Genomic DNA, 22,021 nt, shown 5'->3' with positions numbered 1-22,021 from the left:
CCGCAATTCGAACGGCAGAAATAGCATAGCCAGCATGATGCAAATGCCTCCGTTTCTGTTGTGCGGGCTCAGAGTCGGGCAACTCACTGAGCTTTGGGTAGCGGCGATGTCGGCTTCTTTGTTTGCAGGGCAGTACGTATGCTGACGCAGTTTCCACATGCGTTGTCGATGTGTAGAGATGCGCTTTGTATGAAGTTTAAACGGAACGTGTGGCTGTTGCTTCCGTGCCGTGCATTCGTGAACGGCAGTCTTTAGCACGGCAATGAAGGCATGCGAGAGGTGCCAGCTATGACAGAGAATTCTGCAACCGCCAGGGCAACCAGCGCTTGCGACCGTCATCTGTATGTACGTAATACCCACGCGTCCGACCTCTCGCTTTTGCCTCGTCCGTTGCCGGCGCGGCGCCGGTGTCGCATTTTTGGCCATTCGGAGGGAACCTCGTGGGATTAAACTGCGTACACGCAGCCGCGACACGCGCGTGTGCGCCGAGCTTAGCCGAGTGGCGTACTCTGCGAGGGCCGACGTGCACCAAATTCCGTATGTCGCCTTCGTGTCCACCCAATGTAGAAAGACTGCGCGTTTGAGACGTGTGCGCCACACGTGAATGCAGATAGCTTATTCGAGAAGCATGCTAAACGCGTCGACCGGGTGTGCTTGCCTTCGCGTGTCACGGCTCGAAGGGCGCACGTTGTCTGTCATAGGGGAGGTCCGTCGGTCCACCGCACGTGCACACAACCGACCTCTTCCCGTCCGCATCGCTAGTGTTTACTGCACTGGACCGTCACCGTCTCGTAAACCATGGTGATCGTGTCTGCGCAGTGCTGCATCGATGACAGCGAGGAGATGATGAAGCTGCTTATCGACTTCGACGCTAACGTGAACGCAAAGGACAGCGAGCAGTGGACTCCCCTGCACGCGGCCGCCACCTGCGGTCATATTCACCTCGTGCGCTACCTCATCTCCAGGTGTGTGGCCACGCAAGACCGGTCTGTGTGTTGTGCGCTTCTGTTATGGCCGACCTGATTAACTAACACGTAGCAAAATGTCAGACTACTGGTGCACGGTTTTTTCAAGTGCATACACGCACGCACACGCACTTTCTCTCTCTATGTGTGTGTGTGTTAGGGACAAGAAAAAACTGCGGTGGATCATTAAGCAGCCTACTTTAAGATTCCTTAGTTAATATCAACGTTCGGCCGTTAATGCCAGTGAGACGTTTGTAGCTATTGGCGAGCTCATAACAAATCGACTTTGAAATCAAAAGCGCGCTGACGCGAACAGTTCCTAACTTTCAGCGCGAAACCGAAACCAAGTGCGTCAGAGCGCGCCTAACCACGCCACGTCAAGTGGTGACGTGACGAAGCATGTGACATCCCGTGGCGCGCCGGCTGGAGTGGCTGGAGTGCCAAGCTTACTTACAAGAGGCGATCTCGGCTTGCGCTTGTCACCCGAAAAAAGAAGCGAAGTCATTGGCGCTGGTCGACAGCAGGTTCACATGGCTGAGCATTGAGGAATTGAGGGCGAGTTATTTCAGCCAATGGCATTTAGTCGCGGCAAGGTTTTCTTGCTTTTATTTTATGGTGTGGCTGTTTCATGCGACGTAAAGGCGTGGCTACGCGTGATCCCGACGCGGTTGGTTTCGGTTTGGCGCTGGAAATGGATCGGAATGTTTCACTCACGCCAGTATGCTTTAAATGGTGGCTTTTGATCCATTTCAAAAGCCAATTTGCTGCGAGCTCGCCATTAGCTACAACTGTCCAATTGGCATTAGAAGCCTAACGTTGATATTTAAAAAATAATTAACGAATATTAGTTAAGTAGGCTAATAAATGATCCGCGAGGGAGTTTTCGTTTGTCCGTCCTTGTTGCGAATCTTGTCCTGTGAAAGTTTGTCTTCAATCCAGTATTTTTAGTAGAAACAGCCATTGCTGAAACATTTTATGTATTATATGAAATGACCAGTGTGTTCGTCCCACTTGGAAATACCGCTACTGCGGCTGTGCTCTCGATCGTAGTACGTTTGTATTGTTCACTCACGGCGATCAGTAAATAAATTGGTCGCCTTTATAAATAAATGAATAAATAAGTAAAATAAATGAAGTAAATCAAGAAAAACGAGATGAGATGTGTTAGGGCCAGCCCTCCTTATCACCGCATGACAAAGAGATGTCCTTTGTAAATGACAAAGGATACATGGTCAGACCTGTGTTGTTTGTTTTTATTTTTTATTTTCTGCAAAAACTGCTCATCATTCTTTTATACCTTTGTAAGACAACATAAGCCCTTCCACTGAAAAACTTGTGCTCAATACAACTGTGTGCTCGTGTCATGTGGTCTCCCTTTCATCCTTGTTTGTTTTTCACACTGAAGTTTCAGCGTGAATATGTACCAACCTTGTACCTCAGTTTACCCTTCTTCTATGTAGACCCTTTGCTGCTGTGGAATTGCTATTTCGAACGATTGCCACAGAGTTTTTATTGCGATAGCAATTATGTGGACACTTCAAGCGGATTTTTGCCGTCGCCGTGAGGTTCCATATAAAGTCCAAGGGCGATAAGATCGTCGCCGCGCGCCATATGTGCGAGTGAAAGCGCGGGGGGGGGGACGCGCGCTTTCATAGAGAGCGAACGCACGGCGGAGAACAAACGCTACTTCTTCGGTCGCGCGAAAGGCCGTGGGGGTACGGGAGGGAGGGAAGGGGGCCGACGCTGTGCTGCAACCACCGCAAGGGGAACTGGCGACTCAATCTCCCACGCGAAAGGAGGAAAGCGGGAAGGCTGCGCGGGAGACAGGCGGGGGGCGGCTTCTATTCTGACAACTGCGTACATTTGCGCCGGTGCGGGCTGTCGCGCGCACCATATCTTGAAAGCGATCTCCACACGGCTCTGACCTTGGCATGGGCTGTGCTTTCGCCGCTCACATTCCGTTGAAGCGATAGACCGCCGAACCTTCGCTCGCTGCTTCTGCGGCGCTTGCTCACGCCAGCCATTTGACAGCGGTTGTCTGCGGTCATCGAGTGTGATCTATTTATGTTTGCTTGTGCGCGCTGACACCACGCTTGTTAATTCAGTTAGTAAGCGAATGTGTCCAAGTTTATGCAGCTGATAAAACTACCATCCTTACTCCGTATAGCTCTCTACTAATTTGCTATCGCAATTGATGCTTTACCTTTAGGGCGAAACTGCGACATTTTTTGATAGCCCATATATTAAAAAAGGCTATTGATGGCAGACATCCTCATGGGTGATATGAACAAGGACGGTAATGCAGATACATGCATCTGTATAGACAAGCCCATTGTGGTAGAAGGCTTATAGAACTGATGTCGAAGTAAGTAAAATCATCGGGGACATTCTGTCTACTTCGCGAGATATTATATTCTTGTGTGTCACCATTGTTCACTATTCCATTAAAAAAAGAAAAAAAAATAATCTTGGGGCTGGCATTATTCTCTTGCAGAGGTGCTGACCTCTTAGCTGTCAATGCCGACGGCAACATGCCGTATGATATATGTGAAGATGAGCCGACGCTAGACTACATTGAATCTGAGATGGCAAAAAGAGGTAAGTTTGATTTGTACTTTTATCCTTCATTGTCAGCAGAACAAATGTTGACTACTTTATTTATGCAAATTATGGTTTTTCATTGGTCTTGGTGAATAATTACAAAACTTTTGTTACATTGCCTCTTAACTGTTCCTGCACTCTACACTACTGTACTAAATGCGCTAATTTTAGTGGTTTTATATTCTTTGTTTCCAGAAATATAAGCTGCAACATACACAGTGACGGATGTGTCATCTTATGGCATAAATATATATATATTTTTTTGGCGGAAGCAATGTAATAGGAATTAGTAAAGTTTCAGAAGCTTTGTTTCCCCACAGGGGCGTCTGCATCAATAGGCATTTGGTGTGTTGTGACACCACAGACTTGAGCACATGGGGGTTGGCTGCTCTCATGTTTAACCGTGGGTGGCTTAGCCATATCTGGGGAAAAGGGGATCCTGGGCATTGAACCGATGCTGAGTGTTTGGACATTTAAAGGCCCCTTGTTAGAGGCAGCACACACCTTTGGTCTTGGCTTCACATAGACGGCACCCCCGGACTGACCCACCCGGGGGAATCGGTAGTTGCCTTTTCCTGTCCTCTCCAGTCTTCATCATTCTTTCTCGCTTTGTCTTTCCTCTCTACTACTCTCTTCTGTATTACTTTCAATCTTCTAGGCAGCGAGGGTTAACCCTGTGTGAGTAGCCAACTTATGAAGGCTAGTGACTTGGGCATGTTGGTAGTCAATGTTTAAAATAAGAACAGCTTGAGAGACGGGGACAAACAAAGAAAGACACACAGAGCGCTGCTAGGTTAGCCAACCTAGGTTATGTCATATTCGGTTATAGTGGTAACTGACAGCTGGCATTTGCAGGAGGACCTGTTTTTACAGGTCCTGCAGCATCCCCTTGTAGTGCTCCACGGTGAGTGGCTGGCGTTACTGCTGAAAAGCACACATTCGTTTATGGCTAGTTCCTTCCTCCCACTCCCTGATCGCCCCCAGAAAAGGGGGTGCACCAAAGAAGTTTTTGGTAATCAAACCGAGATTTTCCCCAACTATCATGTAATTCACAGTGAAAAACCAGAAAAAACAGTGAGAGCCATCTCACCGTTCCTTGCAGTGAAATATCTGACAGATGCTATAGGCACAGGTTATAAAGCTACAAAATTGGCCAGCGGTGACCTCCTATAGGCCCATTGACCTCCGGGCTTGTGGCCTCCAGGGTTTCATCTCTCCAAACGAGGCCTTGGACGCAACTCGCAGCCAGCACCTAAGGATCCGCGAGAATCTCTTGACTGGGGTGAGGGAAGGAGAGAGAGAAATCCTGCATCACAGGGCCCGAAAAAGGCTCTGTAAGCTAACTTTCTTCACTTAAACACACAGCACGAAACTTTTTTTAGTTCAATGGAACATCAGAGGTCGTCTTCACAATCGTGATGACGCTAAAGAACTCGTTCACAAATTTAGTCCCAGGGTGCACTTTGTTCCAGAAACACCCCTCAAACATACGCAAACAAATTTTTTTCTACAATATGTTATTTTTCGTAAAGGCCGTGATGACACTGTCGCGTCATCCGGTGTTGTGCCTATCACAGTCGAGAGAGGCGTTGCCTGCCGGGAACTAAAACTCCGTACGCCCCTAGAGGCAGTTGCTGTCTAAGCGGTGTTGTTTGATAAATTAGTCACTATCAGCTCTATATACATCCCTCCCAATTATCAACTTCATAGAACTGAATTTCAAAACTATGTTGATGAACTTCCAGAGCCATATATAGTTGTTGGCAATTTAAACGTGTGTAACACTTTATGGGCAAACTCCCGTTGTGATGGAAGAGATCATTTAATAGAAACTTTCCTATTTTCCTCTGATGCATGCTTACTCCGAGTGATGAAAAGGAGCCGATGTACTATAGCATTGCACACAAAACCTACTCCTCAATTGACTTGAGCATAGTATCCAACACACTCATGCCATACCTCAATTGGTATGTTATTAAGAACCCCTACGGAAGTGACCACTTCCTGAGAGTCCTAAATGGTACAAAACAGGTTGAATGCTCCCCACACGTTTCCCTGGGTACTCTTCCGAGAAATCACATATTTAAGTCGGGATGACATTGCTAGTTTTAATGTAGATGATGCTGTGGCATCAGGTTTCATGATAGAGGCTGCCACAAAATTTATCCAACAAACTAATGGGCTAACCAATAAATGTTGCGTCCCATGGAGGAACGATGACTATAGAAAAGCATAGAAAACAAAGCCTTTGTCTTGCTTCCCGTTGTTGCTATGCGTACGCTATAGATTTTCTCACTATAACACTCCAAGTGAGAAATCCCCAAGCTTTCAGTATTTTCTACTTACGAAAGAAAATAAACTGAAACTGAAAGCTTGGAGATTGCTTCGCGACTGTCCCACTGCCAAAAATCTAATCATTTTCGAACAGGCAAGGTCTCAAGGCAGAAGAACACGGAGATGCGTTAAGAGAGATAGTTATGAGAAGTACCTTCGTAGTACTATAAATTCTTACATGGACGAGAGAAAAATGAGGAACAGAGTAAATAAATTAAAAGGCCGTCACTCACACACACTGCTCTTGGTACACAAGGGGATAGCCTAGTAGATCAGGCAGACTTTCTAGGTGAACACGTTGAATATATCTCTAGTGCATCACACTACACCGAACCTTTCCTGAAGATTGAAGAATGTGCAATGGGGGGGGGGGGGGGGGAGACGACAGCCTCTCGTACTCAAATGTGCGTTAAACGAGGCATACCATCGACTATTTAGTCTCGCTGAACTTCAGGCATCTCTCAACTGTTGCAACAACTTGGCACCAGGTGGCGATAGTATCGTACGAAATGATTAGGCACCTACACCCTGAAACTCTAAGGACACTCTAAAGTATTTTCAGGGCCATGTAGGTAGCTGGCTCCATCCTCTTGGAAGGAAAGTATTATCCCCATACCTAAACAAGGCAAGGACTCATCATAGCCAGTAGTTATAGGCCAATAGCATTGACAAGTTGTCTTTGCAAGCTGTTTGAAAAAATGGTAAACCGGGTCTTGATCTGTGTTCTGGAAAGCAAAAAAATCCTTGACCACCTCCAGTGTGGTTTCAGGGAAGTAAGAATATAAATTCTTACTAATCATTTTAGACTCGAAGCTTACGCTTATTCTCCATATTAAGTACCTGAATAAGAAATGTCTGAAAACAATGAACCTCTTAAGGCCAAACTACACGTATGCGTGCCGACATGCGAGAGCTCGCGCCCACGCGTCTTGCGTTTGCCGCGCTTCACGAGTAATGGCAGTTTGAACCCACAAGACGCGCTCCAGCGCACTTGGCTCACATTTTCGCCTTAGTAGACATTGTTTCATCTGGTGCCTCGTGCCGAACATACCCAAGCCAAGACAGTCCATTAGCAACCTTCCCGTTGTTGCTATGCGTACGCTATAGATTTTCTCACTATAACACCTAGAGGGTAATCTGGCACCACCGTCTATGGGAGTTTCTTAAAGGGGCGCTGTGCCGTCATGGTAATGACGGGATATGTGTCCTGCGAGGCTTGTGTTGGCTGGTGTTGTACGAGGCTTCGTCTAAAACGTGGATATGACTACACAAATGATTCGTTCTTAAAATAAAATCTACATAAAAGGCTTTCATTCACCCGTATTACATCTCTCAATAAATTTTACTCACCTACAATGCAGAATCAAGTGAAGAAAAGCAAGAACAGTTCCAAAGCGAGCGAGAATCTTGTCTGTCCTCTAACTTTAGCGGCCAGCTGATACTTTTTACGTTTCATATAATTGTACATCCAATGTGCAAATAGTATACAATTAGTATATAAATTAAACAAAACATGTTTTTGTGTAATAATAAAGCTAAAACAGCATTTTACGTGCTGTTTCAGCAGGAAATGAATTATTGTGACAGACAGAACGGTGCTAGCCAGGCGCGTCTTCAAGGTGTCCTGGCTCTCTGAGAATGATGTCAATCCAAAGTCGCAATATACCGGCATTCCCATGCATACCACAGCGTAGTAGCGCCAGATTTCCCTCCAGGTAATATAGTGAGAAACTCTATGGCTTATGCGTCTTATTAGGCCTACGGATGCCTGAGTCGCAGAACGATCACAGAAATTGGACGGGCTATACGTTTGTAACGAACATTTGAGGTGAGTTTAGAGAAAGTGAAAGCTCGTTTCAATAGTTACTGGTGATCAACGCGAGTGAGAACGTAGCCATCACGAGAATTCAAGCTGAAACAGGAGCCATGGGTGCCGCCATGTTGGACAACGCTATTTATTAGCCTACGTAAACATGAGATATCTGTGCTCGCGCCACGCTCCGACACGGTACGATCTGTCCTGCACCATCTGCGCATGCGTGAGGCACGTGGGTGCTAGCTTTCGCGCACTGGCACACGAACATGTATTTTGGCCTTTAAAGCTTCTGTCATGCTCACCATGGGGCAGTGATCAAAAATGCCTTCTGAATTTGTACAGGAGCCTTGTCCGCTATGGTGCTAATCTATCACTCTGCAACGCCAAGCGCATTAAAATTCTAGACCCAGTTCACGATTTAGGTATCCGCCTCGCGACTGGTGCCTTCAGGACAAGTCTTGTAGAAAGTCTCTACGTAGGATCAAATTAGTGGTCACTCCATCTTCAGAGGTCATCCTTTTTACACAACTGTAAACGATCTGTCCTGTGCCATACTCTTCAATAATCAGCCCACAGCGAGGGAGCCCTTCTCACTGCATGTAAGGAATCTCAGTGAAGAAACGATGTCCCACTTCTAGAGTACCATCTAATACTTCCAGCGAAGCTGTCACTGTGGCAGTGGCAGCCACAGCTCGTGGAATGTGACATGCCATTTGTTGAAGTCGCTAAGCGAGCTCCTGAGATGCACATTCGAATGCATTTCCTTGAACTTCGGTTGAAGTACTGCTGCCGGAGTTTTACACCGATGCATCGAAGTCGCATGCCAGCGTTTCTTATGCAGCAGTGTTTCTTATGACGCTACTTGCTTCTTGAGGATCGTCCGCAGCTCGGCCAAGGAGTCACAGGAGGGAGTAGGAAAGGCTTGCCTTCAGCACCATGTCACCAGGACCCACGAACACCAAAGGCTGGGGGTAGGACAGAGGCTGGATCGTCGTAGCTGTCATGAAACTCGGGCCCGCAATCCGACAGCCGCGCTTCTCCGCCCGGTGCTCTTGAAGTCTTGAAGTTCGGACCCGGAGCCCAACAATCTCGCTTCGTCCACTCCGCACACCAGCCTTTCTTCTTTTCGAACACCGCCTTCCTTCTTCTCTTTTTTGCTCCCTCTTCCAGCACTTGTGTGTCTTCATGATTGGCTGTTGGCTGAGGTGCTGCGTCAGGCGAGCTCGCGCCGAAGCCCGCCATATTTTTTCTTTTTATAGTCACTGGCCGTCCGCGCACCAGACACGCGCACATAAGTCTTTGTACATGACAAGCAGACAACCCGTCCTTTTCGGTGTGTGGCATTCTGCATGCGCAACAAAGTATCTTTACGGCTGAAGAATATGCACTATTATTGGCCGTGAAACACGTCATACAACTAAAGCTACAAAAGACAATTATATTTACAGACTCTCTAAGCATTGTCAAGGCTGCAAAAGCATAAAAATCCTGTAATTATTGATCTTTATACACTCCTGTGCACTGTTCATGCGTGTAATCAACGTGTCATAATATGCTGGGTCCCTGGGCACAGAGGAATCGAGGTTAATATGCTCGCCGACGAAATCGCCACACCCACAGCAACAAAAAGTTTCAACTCTTTCATAGCTGTCCCCGCCATAGATTTGAAACCTTTCATTTGGAAAAAATTAAGAAACTATTGACAATGCTTGTGGGGCGCCCAAACTTCAAATAAACTTCATATAATTAAGCCATAGTTAAGTAAGCACGTCCCCATCAACAATAAAATCACGGCAAAACGATATCCTGTTCTGTCGACTAAGAATACGGCATACATACGGTACACAACTTCTTGCCGACTGGTGATGAACTTCCTACATGTGGTAGATGTAGTGAAAAGCTGACTGTCATCCATGCTCTTGTGGAGTGTCAGGCAGCAGAAATCAAGAGGAAAAAGCACTTTCCTTTAGTACCAGCAGCTTATCCCGTTACACCCAGTATAGTTTCTTGACACAAACCCACTATTGAACACCAAATCTGTTTAAATTTTTTAAATTACATTCTTACACAGCACATTATCAGTCCAAAAGTTAAGTACTACAGCCTCTTAGCAGACGCTGCTGCTGCGTTAGTTACATCTAGTATTACGCGTGTCTCCAGTCCCTTGCATTCAGGAGCCCTTATGAGACAATCGTGCTACTGTCATTCATGCTTAGTATATAATCTTTTAAAACTACATGTTTTATGTTCATATTACACCTCACAACTCATTGTCATTATTTTACTACGTATGTATTTTACTACGTTGACAACGACTGTTTTTAGGCCCCTTTACAGCCACGTCACATCTGCCTCTCATAATTCATCGCTCCATTGCCAACTAATTAACACTGACCTGACGCTCTTCGGCCATACTTTGCCCTTGCGCCACAAAACATCACATTCACCATCATCATTATCACCATCCGAAGCTTTGTTTCAAATTTCCGAAAGTGCTGAAAAAAAAGTGCAGAGAAGAAAAGAAAAGTTTTTTTTTTAATGGGAAGTGCTGGGAATGGAGGAAATCTGATATTAAAAAAAAAAGAAAAAAAGAAAGGTTGCACCATACATGGTTTCAATTTCTACAAGTTAAGCTTTTTTTGCTGGGGATCAAAGTTATCTGTAGTGACACCTGTGCCATATGGAGAAGTAGTAGTAGCTGCGTAAAAGTAAACATCTATAAACTTACAATGCACAAGGTGTTTCCTTGGCTCGTGGAATGTGACATGCCATTTGTTGAAGTCGATAAGTGTGCTCCTGAGATGCACATTCGTATGCATTTCCTTGAACTTCGGTTGAAGTACTGCTGCCCGGAGTTTTACACCGATGCATCGAAGTCACATGCCAGCGTTTCTTATGCAGCAGACAACCCGTCCTTTTCGGTGTCCTCCAGGCAAAAAGTTGCGGACAACTTGAGGGGACCTGGGGACCGTATAGGCAGCAGGCAATATTGATACATTCACAAAACGAAAATTTTAAAGACTTTACACCACTGGGTATATTGCAAATAGTGAAAATATTATACAGTATAGACCACTTATAACGTAACTGCTTATAGTGCAGGACCGGGTATGGTACGGTCTTTTCAGACTCCCGTTAATTTTCCCATAGCGCTTCATGTATACGCATACCGCTTACAGTGCAGCCACGTGAGACGAAATACCGGTTATAATGTGGCTTTCGTGGGAAAATCTCGCCGACAAGGGCGGTAGCGAGCACGCTTCTCAACGAGGTGTGCCCACCTTTGGGAGAGGAGATCAACAAGGGCGATGCGGAGGATGAGCATGAGACGTGGAGCATGAGTCCAAGGGCGATAAAATCGTTGTCGCGCGCCGTGTGTGCGAGTGCAAGCGCATGGGGGACGCGCGCTATCACGGAGAGCGAACGCTTTGCTGCGGCACCAAATGCGTATCTTGCAACTGGGCGCAAGGGTAACTGGCAACACAATCTCCCACGCGAAAGGAGCAAAGCGGGAAGGCAGCGCGGGAGGGAGGGAGGGGGGGGGGTGGGGAGGCGGCCTTCTACTCTGCCAACAAATGCGTTCGTGCCTGTGCCGGCTGTCGGTGTTGTCGCGCGCCCCCTATCTTGAAAGCGATCTCCACACGGCTCTGACCTTTGTATGCGCTATGCTTACGCCGCTGTTGCTCAGTTTCCATTAAAGCGATAGACCGCACGAACCTTTGCTCGCTGCGGCGGCCGCGTTTCCCCACGCCTGCGTTTTGACAGTGGCATCGAGTCTATTCATGTTTGCTTGTGGTCATTGACACCACACTTGTTAATTCCGTTAGTAAGCAAATGTGTCAAGTTTATGCAGCCGATAAAACTACTATCCCTACTCCTTATAGCTCTCTACTAATTTGCTATCGCAATTGATGCTTCGCCTTTTAAGCGAAACTGAGACTTTTTTAAAAATTATTACTTTGTCTGCTTCATGCGAAGATCGTGGGTACTTGGACATTAACCTTTCAACGTTCGTGAATTTAAACGGATGCAAAACGCCCAGTCGCGTGCTTCGATTCTCTGCGATGCTTGGTCTACATGTTTTGCATACGTGCAGGGCTTGAAAATTGTTCTTTTGGTTATAGTGCGGTACCGCTTATAGTGCAGATATTCACGACTCCGGCGACTCACGTTATAAGCGGCCTACACTGTACAATGCAAGATACAAATACATTTATGGCATTTTGAACATCTTTTCATGCAAATTCAAAACATAGCAATCTCAAAAATACTTTTACAATAATAAAAAAAAAAACACTTGGATATAAGGTTTCTTCACTCATTCTACAAAAAAAAAATCTTATTTGCGACTTGAATTTATAAAGTGGAATGCTGAAATTAATTTGTGGAGTCACATGCTTTATTAGTGCAGGTATTTGAAAGGCGAGCACAGCCCTTCCATTAATTGTACGTGTTCGTGGTGCTGGTGTCTGTTCGTTACACAGTGCATAACGAGCTGGCATTGTGAGTGCTGTTATGTAGCAGATTATGTTTATGCATGTGCAGCAGGAGTTTGTAGTCATATATTTTACTCGCTTTGAGCAAATTGTGTTTGTTAAATAAAGGATTAGTTCGTAGATCTTTGGGTTCACCATAATAATTCTCAAAAATCCTCAACTTTTTCGTATTCGTTGTAGTGCCCTACACTAGTGTGCAATAGGATAAACGGGAGTAGAAGTGGGCATAATATATTGCCTTCTTTAGCTGCAGAGGAATTAAATTCGACAATCTGAATAGCAAGCCAACTGTTCTGCTTAATTCTAAAGTGAGTTTGTTTATCTACACATTCCAAGACATACTTTCCTCAAACCACACACCTAAAAAATTTTGACATTTTACACGTTTTGTGATGGTGTCCTGGAACGTCAATGTAAGTTCAATGTCGCTTCGTTTTTTAGTGGGTTTAAACAAGACAGTTAGTTTTTTTTAGGTTCAATGCTAATTTACTTGCATGAAGCCAACTATCAAGCTGCATTCAAGCTACCAACTATCAAGCAACTATCAAGCTGCATCAAGCGGGAAGTACAGTGGAATCTCGATGATACGATCACGGCTAATACGAATTTTCGGATGATACGAATTTTCCCGAGGTCCCGGCCGAGCCCCATTACTTTGCAACGTGCTAGAGAACGGTAGTTACGAATCGATTTTCGACCCGCGACGGTTGATACGAATAAACGCCGCCCCACCGACGGCCGCGAAAGAGAACAGCGAGCAGTCACGCGCGTTTTCCCTTTCTCTTTTGGTGCGGAAGCGGCGCCGGACAGCGCGGAAGCCGCGACTGGGCACGAAGAGTTTGAAGCGGCTGCCGCAGCAAGCGAAGGCTCGTGCGGTCTATCGCTTCAACAGAAACTGAGCGGCGTAATCACGGCGCATACAAAGGTCAGAGCCGTGTGGAGATCGCTTTCAAGATACGGTGCGCGCGACAACACCGACAGCCGGCACAGGCGCAAAGTAGAACGCATTTGTTGGCAGAGTAAAAGCCCCACTCCCCCACTCCCTCCCTCCCGCGCTACCTTCCCGCTTTGCTCCTTTCTCGTGGGAGATTGCGTCGCCAGTTACCCTTGCGCTCGGTTGCAAGATACACATTTGGTGACGTAGCACAGCGTCGCCACGCCCCCCTCCCTCCCTTACCTCCACGGCCTCTCGCACCACGGAAGTCGCGTTTTCTCTCCGCTGTGCGTTCGCTCTCCGTGAAGGCGCGCATCCCCAGCGCGCTTTTACTGGCACATACGGCGCGCAGCGACGATTTTATCGCCCTTGGACTCATACTCCACGTCTCATGCTCCTCCTCCGCATCGCCCTCGTTGATCTGCTCTCCCATCGGTGGGCGCACCTCATTGAGAAGCGTGCTCGCTACCGCCCTTGTCGGCGAGATTTTACCGCGGAAGCCGCATTATAACCGGTATTTAGTCTCACGCGGCTGCACTGTAAGCGGTATGCGTATACATGGAGTTCTATGGGAGGGTAAACGGGAGTCGGAAAAGGCCGCATTGTAGCCAGTTCTTCACTATAAACGGTTACATTATAAGTGATCTATACTGTAAATGCTTTTTACGTGCACGTGCCTGAGTGAGTTCACCTCTGACTCTTTAATTTAGCTAGTTTTAATTGTTTCGATGATACGAATTTCGGCTAATACGAATATTTTTCGTGACTCAGTGAGATTCGTATCATCGAGGTTCCACTGTATCTATCATAGATAGCCTTAAGTGTGTAAAAGAAAAGGCAGTATGATTGGTCAGGGTCACTTTCTGCATAAACCAGGTCTTAGTTTGTAGTTTCCAGCGCATAATAAAATTGATTTAGCAGATCTGAATTTATCTTGTGATGGTACGACTTTTCATGGCAGTCGCGCCTATCGTTGGCAAGTGGCAAAAATGTAAAAATAGGAAGGTGATCACTCGCATCGAGTGATAATATACCACTAGTGCAATTATGTCTGAGGGTGGTGTGATACTGATATCGAGTAATGTGGCACTGTGGTCGGTAAGATGAGTAGTTTGTGCAATAACATTTGGGGTGCAAGCAAATGAGTCAGTGGTTTCGAGCTGTTTGCAAGATGCATCCCCACTGAGCACTCAATGTTTACATCACCCACGGTAAGGAATGGACTACGCATCAAATGGATTTTTCGCAGTAGCGTTTCCATAAAATAAAAAAATTCAGGTGTATACCCTGAGGGAGGTCGATAAACAGCTGCAACGATAACATTTTGCAAACGCACTGTAACACATTCGATACTAGGCGTGATACAGGACATTTCATCAATAACATCATGGGCGAGGGAATCCTTCACTTGCCGACAAATTCCACCGCCTCTATTAGAAGAATGGACAATGCCACTAAACATATCCCATAAAGTGTGGTGGGCTGTCATTTGGAGTTAACCAGGATTCCATAAATAACAAAAAATCTAATTTCGTGTTGAGACGTTCAAGGAACAAACTGAGGCTCTGTTTTATTTTTAATGCTCCGAATATTTAAATGAAATGCAGCGAACTGTTTAGACAACACTTTGAAGGCGTGAGAGAGCCTACCTTGGTCATAATATTGGCAACCTGCCTTCTTCGTCATTTTAGGGCAGTTTGCAAAACCCGATTGATATGAAATCAACTACTGACGTATCTTATCAACATCTTCCCGACAACAAATTCTAAGCTTCTCCAATGCTTCCGATTTTCTTGCAAAGATTTTTCCTCCTAGCTGTGTCCATACGAATTTCCAGCCGACTTCTCGTTTCTTTGCCACCGCAGCACCAAGTATAATTGTTTACCCTGCCAGGTTAAGTTTTCATTTACAAAGATTGGAGCTGAGGTCTTGAAATCAGTTGTTTAAGCCGAGGGCCTTTCCTGGCTTTCGCGAGAACAGGCATTTCGTTTGTCACGTCGCAAAAAGCATACAATAATGCTTCTGCTTCCTTGCTTACTTTTATCCATCCTGTGGCAGGTATCAATGTCAGATTCAGTAACTGGCTCCCGAATTGCATCACATATTTTTTTCACAACATCAAGTGACTCTCCCTCATCAGGTGCACCCTTAATTTCAAGGTTGTTAGCACGGGTATATTGTTCTAACTCTTCCACTTTCATTTGCAGCTGCTGATTTTTTTTAAATGAGTTGCTCATTAGTCTGTTGTGTCGTTGCAAGTTCCTTGCCCAAGGCCTTGATTTCTTGCGAGAGCAAGTTGACATTGTCACAAGTTTCACTACGGTGATCAACACTCTGTTTGAAACCTCGGAGTTCAGCACAAATTTCTCTCTTAAGGTCCTCGAGCGCTTTGTTAATATTCTTTGCCATGACAGGAAACACAAGCACTAATGTTTGGCAGCAGTGCAAGGGACAGCGCCCTTAACATATAAGGCAAGTTAAACAACGCTCGCCTGCGTAAAGAACGTATTGCGTGAAACGATGTGAAGTCGTTGTGCACTGCTGCCAGACTGAAGATCACACAAGCGGATGGTCCCTTTATATTGTCACGTAGTAGTGACGGTGAAGAAAACAGTCGCAAAACTGTGAATGACGAAACAGACTTTATTGGGCGAACCTGTGCCCACAAAGCAAGTTGCACTCGAAGGTCAACGACAGCGGCGAACGCAGTCGGCGATCATCGAAAATCTGATCAGTGGCGAAACGCATCGGCATTTATACATGAGTCATCGAAGGTTCCAGATTATTCCCTGGTGCCCACGTATCTTCCAGAAAGTTCTAGACCATTCGCGTCGGTCATACTATCAGATTACGTAAGCGTCTGTGACAACAGACACCACATGGAAGCATCGATAACGTTCGAGAAACTTCGGAACCATGCAGGCACGTCCTGTGCCTAGCGATAACGTTTAACATTTCTTAGTCGGTGAAAAGCGGTCACCACTGAAAGATAAACATGTACACGTGTCAATACCCTCCCCTTAAAAAGCATCGTCCTGATGCTACAAACACTTAAGCGAAAGCAAAACCACGCGTACAGAGAGACAAAAACAAAACAAAACAACAATAACAAAGTAACAAAGTGCCTAAGTTCGTCAGCGGGCGTAGAAAGGCTTAAGACGCACCACGTGGATGACTTCAGGTCGTGCACGGAGCCGCTGTGATCGCGAAATGCCGTCTGGCACGACCTCATAGTCCAGTGCGCCAATACGTCAGATGATGTTATAGGGTCCGAAATAGCGACGTAACAGTTTCTCGCTAAGTCCTCGTCAGCGTATCGGAGTCCAGACCCAAACACGGTCGTCGGGCTGGTACTCGACGTAGCATCGTCGAAGATTGTAGTGTCGGCTGTCGGTCCTCTGCTGGTTCTTGATGCGCAGGCGGGTGAGTTGTCGACCTTCTTCGGCACGCTGCAAATAGGTGGCAGCGTCGAGATTTTCTTCGTCGGTGACGTCCGGTAGCATGGCGTCAAGCGTCGTTGCCGGGTTCCTTCCGTAGACCATATTGAACGGCGCCACGTGCGTCGTTTCTTGCACCGCCGTGTTGTATGTGAAGGTCACGTACGGAAGGATAGCATCCCACGTCTTATGTTCGACGTCGACGAACATTGCCAGAATGTCGGTGTGGGTCTTGTTAAGCCGCTCGGTGAGGCCATTCGTCTGTGGGTGGTAGGCGGTGGTCCGGCGATGGCTTGTCTGGCTGTATCGCAGGATGGCTTGAGTTAGTTCTGCCAGTAAAGGCCTGTACCTCTGTCGGTGATGAGGACTTCTGGGGCACCGTGCCACAGGAGGATGTTCTCAATGAAGAATCGGGCTACGTCGGCGGCACTGCCTTTTGGCAAGGCTTTTGTTTCGGTGTAGCCAGTGAGGTAGTCCATAGCTACGACGATCCATTTATTCCCAGGCATCGACGTCTGAAAAGGTCCCAGTAAGTCCATCCCTGATCTGCTGGAACGGTCGGCAAGGTGGTTCGATCGGCTGTAGAAGTCCAACTGGCCTTGTCGGCGGTGTTTTGTGTGGCTGACAGTCTCGGCATGTCCTTACATAATGGGCGATGTCGGCAGAGAGGCGAGGCCAGTGGTACTTTTCTTGTATCCTCGCAAGCGTGTGGGAAAAACCGAGGTGTCCAGCCGTTGGGTCGTCATGGAGAGCTTGCATAACCTCTGGACGCAATGCTGAGGGTACCACGAGGAGGTAGTTGGTTCGGAGAGGCGAGAAGTTCTTCTTTAGGAGAATGTCGTTTTGCAAAAAAAAAACGATGCCAATCCTCGCCTGAACACATTTGGCACAATGACGGTCTTGCCTTCCAGGTAGTCTACAAGGCTCCTTAGTTCCAGGTCAGCTCGCTGTTGTTCAACGAATTCGTCGGCACTGATGGGTCCCAAGAAAGTGTCGTCATCCTGGTCGTCCTGTGGCGGTGGTTCGACGGGGGCGCGAGACAAGCAGTCGCAGCAGAGTGCTTTCGCCCGGATTTGTAAACGACGGTGATGTCGAAAGCTTGAAGTCTCAGACTCCATCGTGCGAGGAGACCTGAAGGATCCTTCAAGTTAGCTAGCCAACACAAGGCGTGTTGGTCGCTCACAACTTTGAAGGGCCTGCCATAGAGGTAGGGGCGAAACTTTGACGTAGCCCAGATGATGGCAAGACACTCCTTTTCTGTTGTGGAATAATTTGCTTCCGCCTTCGATAGCGACCGGCTAGCGTAACTTGCAACCCTTTCTAGTCCGTCAGTCCTCTGCACAAGCATGGCACCGAGTCCTATGCTGCTTGCATCGGTGTGGACTTCAGTACCTGCGTTTTCGTCGAAATGCGCAAGTTTTGATGGCGATTGCAGGCGTCGCTTCAGTTCTTCAAATGCTTCGACTTGTGGCGTCTCCCACTTGAACTCTGTATAGGCCTTCGTGAGGTACGTCAGTGGCTCGGCGATCCGTGAAAAGTCCTTGAAGAAGCGCCTGTAATAGGCGCACAGTCCAAGAAATCTACGCACTGCCTTGTTGATGGGTGGAGGAAAGTCAGTGATGGCCGCCATTTTCTGTGGGTTGTGGATGACGTGGCCCAAAAACAAGAGCTCCTCGTATGTGAAGCGGCACTTTTCTGGCTTCAACGTGAGTCCAGAGGTCTTGATTGCTTGAAGAACTGTTTCAAGGTGCCGGAGGTGTTTGTCAAAGCTTGAGGCAAACACAACGACGTCGTAGAAAGCCTGCCACTTCAAGCCTGCCACTACTGTATCCATGACGCGTTGGAAAGTCGCAGATGCCGAGCAAAGACCAAACGGCATGACCTTGAACTTGAGCAGTCCGTCTGGTGTTATAAAGGCAGTCTTCTCCCGGTCCCTCTCGTCGAATTCAATTTGCCAGTAGCCGGTTTTGAGGTCCATCAACGAAAAATACTTTGCATTGTAGAGTCGGTCCAAGGCGTCGTCAATCTGTGGGAGAGGGTATCGACGCAGAAACGTAGGGTTCCATCCTTCTTCACTAGCACCACAGGGACGCCCACGGACTCTTAGACGGCTGGATGATGTCGTCGCGTAGCATTTCGTCGATATGTTGCCTTATGGCCTCGCGTTCGCGCACTGGAAGTCGGTATGGGCTCTGACGGAGTGGGCGGACACATTCGTCAGTTATGTGGTGCTTGGCGACAGGGGTTTGTCGGAACTTTTGACGACGACGAGAAGCAGTCCTTGTATTGCTGGAGCAGAGCTTTTAGCTGTTCTTTTATGTCCTTGTACCGGACCACCCCGTCCAGCCGTCAGCCAAGCCCACACCGTCTAGAAGACGTCGACGCCTACCCAGCACCTCCACCAGATGTCATGTAGTAGTGACGGTGAAGAAAACAGTCGCAAAACTATGAATGACGAAACAGACTTTATTGGGCGAACCTGTGCCCACAAAAGCAAGTTGCACTCAAAGGTCAACGACAGCGGCGAAATGCGTCAGCTTTTATACATGAGTCATCGGAGGTTCCAGCTTATTCCCTGGTGCCCGCGTGCCTTCCAGAAAGTTCTAGACCATTCGCGTCGCTCATACTATCAGATTACGTAAGCGTCGGTGACAACAGACAACGGATAGAAGCATCGATAATGTTCGAGAAACTTCGGAAACATGCAGGCGCGTCCTGTGCCTAGCGATAATGTTTAACATTTCTTAGTCGGTGAAAAGCGGTCACGGCTGAAAGATAAACATGTACACGTGTCAATATATATGCAGAGTTGAGGAACCATTGTGTACTGTGCAGGAGCAGTGACCTGGCCTCACACCAACCCGCCGATGACTGATGTGATTGCCGGCAGATGCGACAGATCCTTGCTTGATTCTGAGAACAGTTTTGTTGTGGACACGCTTGAAGCAGGCTGCGTAAAGAACATATTGTGTGAAATGATGTGAAGTTGACAAACTGCTGACAAACTTCCAGTTCCTCTAGTTCTGCATTTGAATTGAAAAGCAATGATCATCTATGAGGGGAACATCGACTACTGCCTTTAGTTTTCTGCTTGACCAGCTTCTCTGTGAAAGCAAGCTGGCCAATAGGGACCTTGAACTAGCTCAGAGGCTTCTGTATCGTGGTTGCAGCTAATCTAATAACAAACAACGACTGTTTATGTTGGCTGTGTAGCACTAAAATACCAGATCAATGTGCAGGTTATGCAAGGGTCAGGCTGAGATTTATGCTGTGCTTATGTCAGAGGGAACTCGTTGCACCATAAGGAAGATTGGTCCTACACCTTGTGCCTATTTATTTATTTATTTTTGTTATATTTTGGTTACATATGAGGGAGGACCCAAAAATAACTAGAATTTCCTGATAAAAAGCATGGACCTTTTTTATTTATTGAAAACAACTTTTTTTTTTTTTTCAAATACAACTCTAATCACCCTCAAAGTACTCTCCATTAGTACTAATGCACTTGTCCTAACATTTATTTCATTGTAGGAAGTAGCTTGCTAATTCAGCCTCCTTTATACCTGCTACTGCCATCATGACGTTGCATTTGACTTCGTCGACATGGGGAAAACACTTGCTTCTCAAGTCTCTTTTCATACAACTGAACAGGAAGAAGTTCATGGGAGCCAAATCTGCTGAATAGGGCGCGTGGGTCAAGGTAGCCGTCTGTGTTGAGGCCAAAAACCGGCGAACACTGAGAGCCGTATGCGCGGGAGCATTGTCATGATACAGGAAGCCCTTGCCGTAATTCCACAAGGCCAGATGTTTTCGTGCCACTACTTCTGCGCAGCCGTTTCAAAATCTCAAAATAGAATTGTTGGTTTACAGGCTGGTTTTGAGGGGTGAATTCTGAGTGTACGATCCCTTTGATGTCAGAACAGATCAGCATCGTCTTCAAATTCTATTTAAAGTTCAAATTCTCCAACAAGCTTTTTTTGGATGAGGGGAGCCAGGTGACTTTCATTGACTTGTCTGTTTACTTTCGGGATCGTACCCATTGCACCATGGCTCGTCGCCTGTGATGATTTTGTTGAAAAACTCTGGATCATCTGTGACTGCGCCCTTCATTGCACGACAGCCTCTACGTGACGATCCCTTTGCTCTTCGGTGGGAAATCGGGGCAAAAACTTAGCAGCCACTCGTCGCATTCCCAAATCGTCATGCAGAATGGGCTGAATAGAGCTCCAGGATAACCCGGATAAGTCTTCGAGTTGGTAAATTTTTCTGCGTCAATTTTCCCTGATGGGATCATGGATTTTGGCGATGTTGTCCTTGGTTCACGCACTTGAAGGATGACCGTAATGGGGCTTATCTTCAATGGTCATTTTCCCCCTTTTAAACTGAGCAAACCATTCGTACACTTGCGTTTTACTGAGAACATGTTCTTTGTAAGCTGTTTGTATCATCACAACAGTTTCTGCTGTGTTCTTGTTGAGTAAAAAAAACTTTACAGCCGCACATTGTTCGTGAGAATCTGCCATTTCGAATTCGTGTCCCGAGTGCACTACAGCCACACAAAGAACTGCCAGAGAAACCACATGCGTCGTTGTCAGCTGACGGCTACTTGGCATACTGACTCGGGAGAGGTCCTCCCACTGTGCCCTAGCGGCGCAACCTCATACTACAAGTACACGGTGTGCAGGAGTACGATTCCGGTTATTTTTGGGTCCCCCTTGTATATTGTCAAGGCCCTGATGAATAAAAGCAATTCACAGCAAGCACAAATGAAATAGCACTCGATTGTACTAGCTAGAGCATAAAAGCTAAAATAATGCTCAGTCTTGAGCATGTGTGAAAAGCTTGAGGCCATAATCGTAAAGCATAGCAGCCATTACTTAAAATTGGGTGATGCAATATGTCCAGCACAATTTTTACTGGTGCTGTCACCTCGAAGTACTGCAGTCAGAGCTACTGAAGGACACATTTTTGTCATTATTTTTGGACAATTTGCAACACACACTTCAATGTTTGATGGCACCTCTAGTGTAAGTTTTATTCAAGACTTCCCGAAATATCAGGGAAGAACAATTGCAACATGAACTCAAAGGATAGTCTCCATGCTATTCATTGGATGCCTTCACTAGTGGAAAAACTGCAATTTATGTTTGGCAGCATGTCAGAAAAATCATTGTCCAAATCGATTGATTTCTTATTATGGGGTAAGGAAAAAGTTACAATTTTGACATCTCAATTATTTATTTACATCCAAAGTTTCCTGCATATTGATAACTTTACCCTGCAGAACATACCTTAACATGTCATCTCTTGCCATCAACCTTTGTTGTTGCATAGTGTCAATAAGTAATTTCTTCTGATAGCACCGTTAAATGCATTGCTTTTTTGTAGCCTTAAGGCGCATTCAGTGGAATTTATAGATGGATATTCCAGACTGAGTG

At 46.5% G+C, this 22,021-nt stretch overlaps 1 protein-coding gene across 1 annotated transcript in view; it reads left to right on the top strand.

Moving 5' to 3' along the window:
• The window catches only part of LOC119436202 (protein phosphatase 1 regulatory subunit 16A-like), a 328,401-nt gene that overhangs the window by 283,643 nt on the left and 22,737 nt on the right, over positions 1-22,021 (top strand). The window contains exons 6-7 of the mRNA XM_049656213.1: positions 820-965; positions 3,460-3,563. Coding sequence (XP_049512170.1) covers positions 820-965; positions 3,460-3,563 — 250 coding nt within the window. The remainder of the gene's footprint in view (positions 1-819; positions 966-3,459; positions 3,564-22,021) is intronic.

This window comes from Dermacentor silvarum, chromosome 1 (genome assembly GCF_013339745.2).
Source record: "Dermacentor silvarum isolate Dsil-2018 chromosome 1, BIME_Dsil_1.4, whole genome shotgun sequence".
NCBI lineage: Eukaryota > Metazoa > Arthropoda > Arachnida > Ixodida > Ixodidae > Dermacentor > Dermacentor silvarum.
The sequence above is the reverse complement of the archived record's forward strand: the minus strand, read 5'-3'. Positions and strand labels throughout refer to the sequence as shown.